General features: G+C 38.5%; 1 protein-coding gene and 1 pseudogene across 1 annotated transcript; both read left to right on the forward strand.

Annotated features, from left to right (window-relative positions):
• Nucleotides 4,030-7,186, forward strand: LOC109839132 (annotated as a pseudogene).
• On the forward strand, nucleotides 7,454-11,247 carry LOC109839133 (T-complex protein 1 subunit eta-like). The gene is made up of 7 exons (XM_020407564.1): nucleotides 7,454-7,732; nucleotides 8,069-8,194; nucleotides 8,274-8,477; nucleotides 9,296-9,465; nucleotides 9,557-9,692; nucleotides 9,758-9,827; nucleotides 11,240-11,247. The coding sequence occupies exons 1-7, from the start codon at nucleotides 7,457-7,459 to the stop codon at nucleotides 11,245-11,247; spliced, it is 990 nt and encodes a 329-aa protein (XP_020263153.1). The 5' UTR covers nucleotides 7,454-7,456.

The following is a 12,193-nucleotide window of genomic DNA, read 5'->3' on the forward strand; positions in this document are numbered from 1 at the left end:
ATGACCGTTGGGTTCACAATCAACAGAGAAACATGATGATAAAAAGAGGAGTGCGCTAAAGAAAAGACTTTGTTTTATTAATAAAATCAAACCAAGTGCAGATACAAGAAGACATCTCAAATCAGATTGTTCGCGGTGAAAATTGCCTTCATTGAATTCATCGTTATCTTAAATAATAACTTTTTGAGTTACAAAAGATCCGGTCTTTTTTAGATCCGGTTACAACGAAATCAAAGAAAATAAAAAAAGATTACAACTTTCTCCTTTAGAACAAATCGTGAGCTCCTGTTTTGCGGTCGCTCGCTTGTGTGGGTTCTTCACCGACACTGGGGTTAATCCGTGGACCACCGCGCGATCTAGATCCGGTCGGATCTACACGATTCGACGGGTATTATGCACCAAGGAAATAATCGCCCTTAGTTCTCGGGATCAAAGGCCAAGCTTTGATCCGGAGTGTGATTTCGTGTAGATCTCAGATCTGATCTTTACCTCTCTCGAACTCCTGCCTTTTGTGACGTGGACGCTCGCCGAGAACCAGATCTGAATCTTCAAGTTCTCAAGTCTTCAAAACTCCAAGCTCGATTTTCAATTCGGTAGAGTAACGGCTCTCAAAGTTCCAACCTTTCAAAAATGAGCCTACAACCCTCTATTTATAGGCATTGAAAGCGGATCTGGGCCCAGATCTGGGCCCAGATCCGAGCGGCTCGGCCCAGGTGGCTCGGCCAGGCCGAGACACTTGTGAGTGTCTCGGGTATTTTGAACATAACTTTCTCGTATGATCTCCAATTGGAAAGCTGCCAAAGAGATATACAACTTTCATGTTTTGAGTTTCTTCATATTCTAATGGGATCATGGTCAAAACAGCTCCACAAGTTCTGAGACACCTTTGGGTGTCTCGGCCAGGTCCGAGACACCTCTGGGTGTCTCGGCACTATTTTAGGTATAACTTCCTCATATGACCTCCGAATGACCTGATTCCAGATGAGTTGGAAAGTTGACAAAAATATTTACAACTTTACTGTTTTGAGTTTCTTCATATTCAAACGGGATCATGGTCAAAACAGTTCCACAAGTTCCGAGACACCTTTGGGTGTCTCGGCCAGGTCCGAGACACCTCTGGGTGTCTCGGCGCTATTTTAGGCATAACTTCCTCATATGACTTCCAAATGACATGATTCTAGATAGGTTGGAAAGTTGACAAAAATATATACAACTTTCCTATTTTGAGTTTCTTCAGATTCAAACGGGATCATGGTCAAAACAGCTCCACAAGTTCCAAGACACCTTTGGGTGTCTCGGCCAGGTCCGAGACACCTCTGGGTATCTCGGCGCTATTTTAGGCATAACTTCCTCATATAACCTCCAAATGACCTGATTCTAGATGGGTTGGAAAGTTGACAAAAATATCTACAACTTTTCAGTTTTGAGTTTCTTCATATTCAAACGGCATCATGGTCTAAACAGCTCTACAAGTTCCGAGATACCTTTAGGTGTCTCGGCCAGGTCCGAGACACCTCTGGGTGTCTCGGCGCTATTTTAGGCATAACGTCCTCATATGACCTCCAAATAATCTGATTCCAGATGGGTTGGAAAGTTGACAAAAATATATACAACTTTCCTGTTTTGAGTTTCTTCAGATTCAAACGGGATCATGGTTAAAATAACTCCACAAGTTCCAAGACATCTTTGGGTGTCTCGGCTCGGGCTGAGACATTTTGTTTTGCACACTTTTCCATTTTCACCATAACTTTTTCATCCGAACTCGGATTTAAGCGATTCAAAGTGCGTTGGAAAGACGATGAGGAGTTATATAAGCTCCAATGATTAGATCATCTGTGGAATAAATGAGACACGAAGGGTATTTCGTCTTTTGTAAGTGACACGGGGCTCCCGATCCGTTCGTATCCTCATTATTCTGAAACTCCGTTGCTTCACATAGTTCGTCAACCCACTTCATGTGTTTGTCGACATTAATCAAGCTCCTGTGACTTAGATTATAATGTTCATCATCTTTTCTTAGCACTGAGCCATTCGTAGGGACCTATAGACAGTTTTATACACCTACAGATACCCCCTCCAAAGTATTTCAGCCTCGTTCTTTTACAGAAGAGTCTGGAATACTTTGGATATGATTGTCCCATCCTTCGATTGGTTACGACTGGATATTTGGAGTGGCTTCCATTCTTGATTCCTTCAGTCCTCCAGGCTGTTCGGTGCTTTGTCGAATGTCTGTAAAGGTTCCGGTGCTGCATTTATTGTCTGACCGTCTGTTGGAATTTTGAATTTAAAGTCGATTTTCGATTTTCTGACTTTTTAGCTCGAGTTGGTTATTTCAACAAAGAACTGACCATCAGTCGTCGGCGTTGAATCTCCATTTACAATGCGTTGTCCGGCGTTTGAGCTTCATTGTGACGCGTTGTCTGGCGTCCAAGCTTCATTGCGACGCATTGTCCGGCGTCTGACACAGTTTATACTCATATGTTTATTGGAGTCTTAAGAAGCAGTTTATACTCGTATACTTTTCGGAGTATTGATTCTTTCATTGTAACGCATTGATCGGTGTTGATCTAGGGTTACGCGTTAATCGGCATTGACCTAGGGTTTCGAACGTCGTATGTTTTAACTTTGGTCGCAACGCATTGATTGGCGTTGACCTAGGATTACGCGTTGACTGGCGTCGACCCTAGGGTTTCGAACGTCGTAGGATGCTCAAGTCACGAGACCAACTAATGAAGCTGATGCGTCAGTGACCCTCGCATTTATAGGATTTTTGGCAAACCCTCAGCCATCAACAGGTTTGATGAGCCTTTACCGACTACCGTTTGAGTCGGGCTAGCATGCGGATTGTTCAAGTCCGTTCCGCATGTGACGTTAAGCTAAAAGAGTTAACCCTTTTAGTGCTATGATATTGAATACGTAGACTTCGTCTTTCTCCTGTGAAAAGACTAAACATCAACGTGTATTAGACGTTGACTTAGGATTTTTGGCAAATCCTCAGCCTTCAACAGATTTGACGTGCTTTTACCGACTACCGTTTGAATCGGGTTTACATGCAGATTGTTTTAATCCGCTCCACATGTGACGTTGCGCTAAAGGAATGAACTCCCTTAGACTTTGTGCTATGATGTTGAATACATAGGCTTTACCATTTGTTACGGGAATAGGCTACCCGGCGACGCGTGTTAGGCGTTGACTTTAGGATTTTCGGCTAACCCCCAGCCTTTAACGGATTTGATTAGCCTTTACCGACTACCGTTTGAGTCGGGCTAGCATGCGGATTGTCTAAATCCGTTCGCATGTAACGTTGCGCGTGCTATGACATTGAATACGTAGACTTCGCCATTGTCATGGGAATAGGCTACCCAGCAACGTGTATTAGACGCTGACTTATCCCTACTTAGGCTTCGGGATAAAATACCCCAGAATCGAACTCTGGTGTCTTTTTCTTCGGAGAAAGACTAAACCGGCGGCGCGTGTTAGGTGTCGGCATATCCTTTCTTAGGATTCAGGATGAAATTCCCCACGCGTGTAAGGCATGTTAGTTAATTTGACGAAAATTACGAGATTTAGTAATCAATGAAATTAAACAATCATGCCTATTTGAGCTATATATCTCCGGATCTTCTTTCTACAATATCAATCCACCTCCTCATTTTTAGTAACAAATTTTAGCCGTTTAGAATTTTTACCGTTTGACATTCACTTTTGCTCCTTTATAATTAACACTAACATTAAATAATTATTAATTTCTCTCATATAATACTCTACTATAAAAAGAGATTATATGTTCAATAAAAATTAATATAAGGTTGTCTATTAAAATCATACTTGTCCATCTGCTATTTGTTCTCAAAGGCTGATACAGTGATACATTGCAATAATTTTTATGGTGATTTGGGCGTTATCGTATTCATACATTTGATCAGGTGCTATTATTCTTTTTCTTTTACTTTGTTATTCTATTGCAAATTACATTTGTTATTTGTTTTAAATTTCATATAGTTGTTTAGTTATTTGTTTATTTATAAAATGGCACCTCGAAAATATTTATGCGGAAATGAAAAAAGGAAAAAGAAAAAACGAGAAGAAGAACTTGTTGAATCACAAAAAGGAGCTATTGATAAATTTTTATCAAGAAGTTCAAATGTTCCTATAGTTAGCGAATCAAATGAAAATTTAAGTGATGAAAATATTGTTTCAAGTGAACCTATTACTGAAAATATTATGCCAAGTGATTTAAATAATGAAAATGTAGTTGATGATGGTCAATCTTTACCGAATTTTCATAATGATAATGTTATGCCAAGGGAATTTGATAATGAAAATCTAGGTGATGATAGTCAAGCTTTACCACATTTTGATATATATGATCCTAGCACATGGAAAAATCTTGATAACAAAGCAAGGGACATTTTAGTTGAGAAGGGATTTGAAAGAGAATTGAACATTAATTTTCCTTTAGATGAAGATCAAAGGAAATTTTCATATGCACATTATTCTAGAAATTTGAGTAATGGAGAAATTAGTGATCGAAAATGGTTGATTTACTCTAAACTTGTCGATAAAGTGTTTTGCTTTTGTTGTAAATTATTCAAATCTAATAGCAATACAACTTTATTAGCAAATGAAGGATTGAGAGACCGGAGACATTTGCAAAAGACTATCTGACCATGAAAATAGTATTGAGCATATGACTAATATGAGCTCCTGGAATGAGCTAAGACTAAGGTTGGGAAAAAAATGAAACAATTGATAATGAGTTGCAAAAACAAATTATGATGGAAAAAGAACGATGGCGACAAGTTTTGATTAGAATAGTAGCCGTCATAAAATGTCTTGCTAAAAATCATTTGGATTTTTGAGGATCTAATGAGAAGCTCTATCAAAATAATAATGGTAATTTTTTGGGAATTATTGAGTTGATCGCAGAATTTGATGTAATAATGCAAGATCATGTTAGACGAATTCAAAATCATGAAGTTCATTATCAATATCTTAGCCACAGAATACAAAATGAGTTGATTTCTCGTTTAGGCGTTAGTGTTAAAACTTCTATCATAAAGAGAATTAAAGAAGCAAAATATTTTTCTGTAATTCTTGATTGCACTCCAGATATAAGTCATCAAGAACAAATGGTCCTAGTTGTACGATGTGTAAAAATGAAATAAAAATAGAAGAGTATTTCTTAGAATTTTTGAAGGTAGATGATACATCTGGACTGGGGCTCTTTAATGAATTGTTAAATGTATTAAAACTACTTGACCTTAATGTTGATGACATTAGAGGGCAAGGTTATGATAATGGTTCTAATATGAAAGGTAAACATCAAGGTATTCAAAAAAGATTACTTAAAATTAATCCAAGAGCTTTATATATGCCATGTGCTTGTCATAGTCTCAATCTTACTCTTAGTGATATGGCACATTCTTGTGTTAAAGCTATCTCATTTTTTGGAGTTGTGCAACGTATATATTCATTATTTTCGAGTTCTACTAAGCGGTGGAAGATCTTACTTGATAATGTTTCTTCATTTACTGTCAAATCTTTGTGTAATACCCGTTGGGAGAGTAGGGTTAAAAGTGTAAAAGCCATTAGATTTCAAGCCCCTCAAATAAGATTGGCTTTGTTAGAATTATATAAATCTTCAGAAGATGCGAAAACAAAGAGTGAAGCTGAAAGTTTGGTAACTGCAATTGAGAACTTTGAATTTTTACTTGGTATGATTATTTGGTATGACATTTTATTTGCTATTAACATGGTGAACAAAAAATTACAAAATAAAAATATGAACATTCATACTACTATGAAACAGGTATCAGATGTGATGTTATATTTTGAAAACTTTAGAAATGATGGGTTTGAGAAGAGTTTGGATATTGCTAGAAGTGTTGCATTTGATATGAATGTGGATCCTACATTTCCAACAAAACGCCGGATCATTAGGAAAAAACAATTTGATGAAAATGATCATAATGAAGAAATACAATCCACGGAGGAGTCTTTTAGAGTTAATTATTTTTTTATTGTTGTGGATATGGCAATCACTTCATTGAAAGAGAGATTTGAACAATTGAAGACATTTGAAAGCATTTTTGGATTTTTATGTGATTCAAATACTTTGAAGTCATTAGATGATAATAAATTAAGAGATTCTTGCAATCACCTTGAAAGAGTTTTATCTCATAATGATTCATCTGATATTGACTTTAATGATATGTTTTCTGAATTAAGAGTGTTGCAAAATACATTACCAGATGTGTCAATGACAGCACTCCAAATTTTGGAATTTGTTAAACATGTTGATTGTTATCCAAATGTTTCAATTGCCTATCGAATCTTATTAACCTTGCCTGTGTTTGTAGCCTCAGCGGAAAGAAGTTTTTCAAAGTTGAAGTTGGTCAAAACCTACTTGCGTTCAACAATGGCACAAGAAAGATTGAACAATTTAGCAATGCTATGCATCGAGAATGAGATGCCTATTGGTCAAAAAAAGAAAGTTGAGGGCTTCTTAGAAGAGTGGAGTAAAACTTACGAGCTTCTTTTTCAAAAACAGAAACTCGAGGGCTTATTAAAAAAGAGGGATAAGCCTTTGGGGCTCTTCAGACTATCCTCTCACGAGGAATTTGCATTTCAGCACCCGAACTCTAATTGGGTAGGTCAGGAATTTGGCCGAAACCCGTTAACCCGTTTTTTTTTTTGAGAAAAAGGATGGAATACCCCAAAGGTATTCCAGCCAGCTAAATTAAAAGATAAAGTGGTTGTTACAAAAAAAAGTTCATACTCCCAACCAAGAGTATGTACTAAAGTTCAAAAGAAAATACTACAAGTAGTAGTACCCCATTTCCTGTATACAACTGGAAAAAAACAGACATAACCTCCCCCAAATACCTGATATAACAAGTTTGTCAAAAGAAACCAAAAACAAAACAGAAGAACAAAGTTTCTTTCAAGCAAAACCAAGAGCATATCCAGTGAATATAAAAGGATCATCCCAATTGAATCACTGTAGCCGCACCATCTTTGTTCCCAAAATCAGCAACCTTGGCAGTATTGAAACCAGCAGCTCTTTTTCTTCTTCTTTCTTGTAATCTGGCAGCTCGAGCAGAGATCCCCTCAGATCCTAGCCAAAATGTTGAAAAAGTCACAATTTTGTTCAAGAGGGCAAGAGAACTCTTCTGCTTATTAAAAAACAATCTGTCATTGCGCTCCCGCCAGACACACCATATAAGAGAGCAAATGAAAACTCTTCTCTTCATATTATAATCTCCCTTGTATCCACTAGACCACTGTATCCAAACTTCAAACCCGTTAACCCGTTAACTGCCCTAATCTCGGCAGACCCTCGCATTCCCCTCTCCCGCATACTAAAACCCTGAAACTCTCAAAACACTCTCAAATCCACTCCCTCCAACTTCTCCTCCACTCCAAACCCTAACCCTAGATCTTACCCAGCGCGATGGCGGCGATGCTCCAGCCTCAGATCATACTTCTAAAGGAAGGCACCGACACGTCGCAGGGTAAAGCACAAGTAGTGAGCAACATCAACGCCTGCACCGCCGTCGCCAACACCGTTCGTACAACTCTCGGCCCGAGGGGAATGGACAAGCTCATCCACGACGACAAGGGCAACACCACGATCTCCAACGATTGGGCTACGATCATGAAGCTGCTCAACATCATTCACCCTGCTGCCAAGATCCTTGTCGATATCGCCAAGTCTCAGGACTCCGAGGTAACGAAATTAGTTTTAGTTAATTCTATGGCTTTTGAGTTTTTTTACTTTCTAGTTGGTTAGACCCTCGATGAAGATCTACAGGGAAATGAGGATGAAGGTTGTTTTCTTGTTCTGTGGAGAAGTTAACTCAGTGTTTGGATGTTAAAGATTCAATCTTTTTGGATGTTAAAGATTCAATCTTTCACAATCAAAAGATTTCTTTTTGGATAATTTCAAAATGCTTGGTGGCAGCATTATATCTACAATTTAAGCATTGCACAATTTTTGTCACATCTAATTTTGTGTATTATTTGTGAAAGATAATCTGTAGTCTTATGTTCTGGCTTGTTGCAGGTTGGTGATGGTACCACTACAGTCGTGCTGCTTGCAGGTGAATTCTTGAAAGAGGCAAACCCTTTCATTGAGGATGGTGTCCATCCTCAAAATATTATTAGAAGCTACCGAGCTGCAGGAAACTTGGTGAGTGTATTAGTGACTATCTGCATGATATACTGTAGTTTATTGTTCGCTGAACTGAATATTATACCACGTATTACAGGCCATTAGCAAAGTTAAAGAGCTCTCTGTAAGCAAAGAAGGGAAGAGCCTTGAGGAAAAAAAGTCCTTATTGGCAAAATGTGCTGCTACAACACTATCATCAAAATTAATAGGAGGCGAAAAAGAATTTTTTGCTGAAATGGTTGTGGACGCTGTCCTTGCTATTGTAAATGATGATAGATTAAATTTACTTGGAATAAAAAAGGTTATTCTCATCAATCCTTACACGCGTATATTTGCTTTTTCGCAAGCGTGATAACATTTCAGCTTTGTTAGCATCTAAACATACATTGATAACAACTGCAAGCGTGATAACATTAATTCTAAGTTTCTAACACCCATTAAGGCAGCTTTGTTAGCATCAAAACATATATTGATTGTTCTATTCTCAGAAGTTGGAACTTCATGCTTCAATTATGTTTAGTTTTCTAGCATTTGAAACCCAAAAGGTCTTAACTGATATTTGTTTTTTCTGGGGGTGGGTGGGTTTGTGCATTGGCGGGGTTATTGGTTATATGTGCGCGACATCTGAAGTACATTTTGAAAGCAATCGGTATTCTGAAGTGGATGTAAAATTTTGGGTACTGTAAGGTTTCATCATGCATATGGTTAATAACTCGTCTCTTTTTCCTGTTGTGTATTTACTGTCTTGATTAAAGCTTCTAGATGAAAAGATCGTTTTACTCGTCAATTCCAAGCGCATAACTTTTGAATCTGGAGCATTGGCATAAAATTTGGGAGGCTAATGTAGAATCTAATACTTCTTATTGCTTAGGTTTAGAATTTATTTTCTGAGTCAAGTCTTTAAGGCAAACAACTCTTCATCTTTATTGCCATCTGTTTTATGACTATCATATCTTATTTCTTATTCTTTTGCTTTGGGGGTTGGGGGGAGGGGGGGCTTTGCACCCTAATGATGTGGAATTATTTAATTTGTACTGGATGGAATTTTAAAGGTATTGCTTGCAATGAGTTAGTGTGCAGTAAAGGTTTTTGAAGTTTAAATTACGGCTTCTGGTGCAGGTTCTAGGGGGTACTATGAGGGATTCATTTCTTGTTAATGGTGTTGCTTTCAAAAAGACATTCTCTTATGCTGGTTTTGAGCAGCAGCCAAAGAAGTTTCTGAATCCAAAAATCCTTCTGTTAAACATTGAATTAGAGTTGAAATCAGAGAAAGAAAATGCTGAAATCAGGTAAAATCAACTCCAATAAATGTGCTCTGTTAATATGTTTTTTCATCATGTTTTATGGTTCTCTTATAATCAATTTATAAGTCATTTGTAGACTATCAGATCCACTGCAGTATCAGTCAATTGTTGATGCTGAGTGGAATATCATCTACGACAAGTTAGATAAGTGTGTCAAGAGTGGAGCAAAAATCGTCCTCTCGCGATTAGCAATTGGCGACCTTGCAACTCAGGTACATACCTCAATTTTCTGTAAAACATAGCATGTTAAAACCGTAATATTTTGTATGGTCTTCAGTATTTTGCAGATCGAGATATATTCTGCAATGGTCTGTACGACACCAGATATTGGCCATGTAGTAGGAGTGGTCAGCCGGTTTATGTCGAATCCAGGAAAAGCTCATTGGGAAGCGGTCAAGTGGATTCTGAGATATCTACGAGGCACCACACAGAAGTGTTTGCACTTTAGTAAGGGAGAGGTAGAAGTGCAAGGGTACGTAGATGCAGACTTCGGCGGCGAAGTTGATCACCGAAGAAGCACCACCGGCTATGTATTCACCGTCGGAACTACAACTGTTAGTTGGATGTCACAAGTACAGAAGATCGTTACCCTATCCACTACAGAAGCTGAGTATATTGCAGTGACTGAAGCCAGTAAAGAGATGATATGGCTTCAAGGTTTGTTGACAGAGCTGAGATTCAAACAGGAGAAGAATGTTTTGCACAATGATAGCCAGAGTGCGATACACTTGGCGAAGAATTCTACATTTCATTCTAGAACGAAGCATATTGCGCTTCGGTATTACTTCATCAGATCCCTGTTGGAAGATGACGTGCTGAAACTGGAAAAGATTCCAGGAAGTAAGAATCCAGTAGACATGTTAACAAAGACGGTGACTGTTCAGAAACTGGAGTTGTGCGCAACTTCAGTTGGCCTTCATGCATAGATGATGAGGGCGGAGCCACACAGGAGAGGAGCTTGATGAGATAGCCTTTTGACGGCGGTTTGATCTCCAAGTAGGAGATTGTTAGAATGGGGTGTAGATCAAACCTCAATTGCGGTGAGGAGCTCCGGCGAAACTCCGACGAGCGTGGACGTCGACTCAGGCGAAGTCGACGGCGAAAGCCCCAGGCGAGCTCGATGATGGCGTGGGCAAAGCTGCAGACGAGGTTCAGGCGAGCCTCGAGCTCTGCGTGCGAGTGACCCTCGCGTTGAGCGCTCCGACCCGCGCGTTGAGCGCTCCGACCCTCGTGTTGAGCGACTCGACCCCCGCGTTTGGCCTCCGACCCTCGCGTCGGGCTTATCCGCTGGCGACAGGCTGTCGCCAGCCCTCCAATCCTCCTATATAAACCCCTTTGTGCCCTAGGGTTCGGTTTGCTTCCTCTCCCCCGATTTCTCTCTGGCGGCGATAAAAAACGCAGACGCATTTTTTCTCAACCTCTTTCGGCCCCCCCTCCTTTTAAATCACAGCAGTGATTTTATTTCATCTTCAGCTCTCATGTTCCTTTGAGGGGAGATTAAGAAAAGTTTAAGAAAGAGAGAGAGAGAGAAATTAATTAGGGTTTTTATTCCCTTTGAAAGGGGTTTATTCCCTTTAATTATTAACACAGTAGCTACAGTGTTCATTTGAGAAATCCCAGTTTTGCGATTTGCTCTTGATTTGTAATTTCTTGTTTGATTAATAAGAAATTATCTGTGTGGCTCCCGAGGATGTAGGCAATTGCCGAACCTCGTAAATCTTGGTGTACTTTTTTCTATTCTACGTTTCTGTTGCATTAGGGATTTAGGCGTTAAATTCCCAACACTCACTAAATCACACACCACTACACAACAATATATTGTATGAAATATAATCAAGCTCAAAGTGAGTGTGTAATAAATGAGTTTAAATGAAATCCAACTAGCAATAAGATTAACAAGAATTGAGTGCTAGAAAGATGAGTTAGAAACACTTCTCTACAAGAAGAGGATGATTGGATATTGAGGATGATTTCCTCAACAAGTGATACAAGCTCCTCCTTGTAATGCCAATTCTTTTTCAAACTAAATAAAGGCTTAAACACCTCTTTAAACACAAGATAAACTCTTTCAAACTTGATTAAGAAAACTTCTTGGGTACTTTTAAAGAGTTCGGAATATATGGGTATATATAGCATCTCAATACATCAGCTAAAGCCCAAGGAAAAAGACCAAGAAGCCCCAAACACATCAAACAGCAAACTAGCCGTTACTGTGCAACGGCTCTTTGGTAAGTCGACTTATGAGTCGACTCATAAGTCGACTAATGAGTCGACTTATATGAGTCGACTCAGCAGATAAAAATGACAATTCCACAACACTTCGTGAGTCGACTTATGAGTCGACTGAACGTGCACTGATCAGAATAAATGCAGAAAAGCTGAACTTTGAACCATGTTAAAAAATATCAAACAAATTCCAAAAAATATAAAATTTGGGAAATAGTTTGTAAACATATATATGAGTGTATTCCAGAAGGAATTTTCCAAATGTGATACACTGTTTGAAAAATCTCATGGTTTTGCTAAAAACATGTAAAATGAGTGTATAATTTTCTTAGTTTTGAACAAATGAGATAAACAAGGATATGCGGCATTTTTAAATGAATTTGTAGACTTAACAAAAATTGAATATAGCTAAAATTAAGTCTATACACTGATATCTCAGTATATTTGATAAAATCACATTAAGAACAAATGTGTGTGTTATATGGAT

This window comes from Asparagus officinalis, chromosome 4 (assembly GCF_001876935.1).
Source record: "Asparagus officinalis chromosome 4, Aspof.V1, whole genome shotgun sequence".
Lineage (NCBI taxonomy): Eukaryota > Viridiplantae > Streptophyta > Magnoliopsida > Asparagales > Asparagaceae > Asparagus > Asparagus officinalis.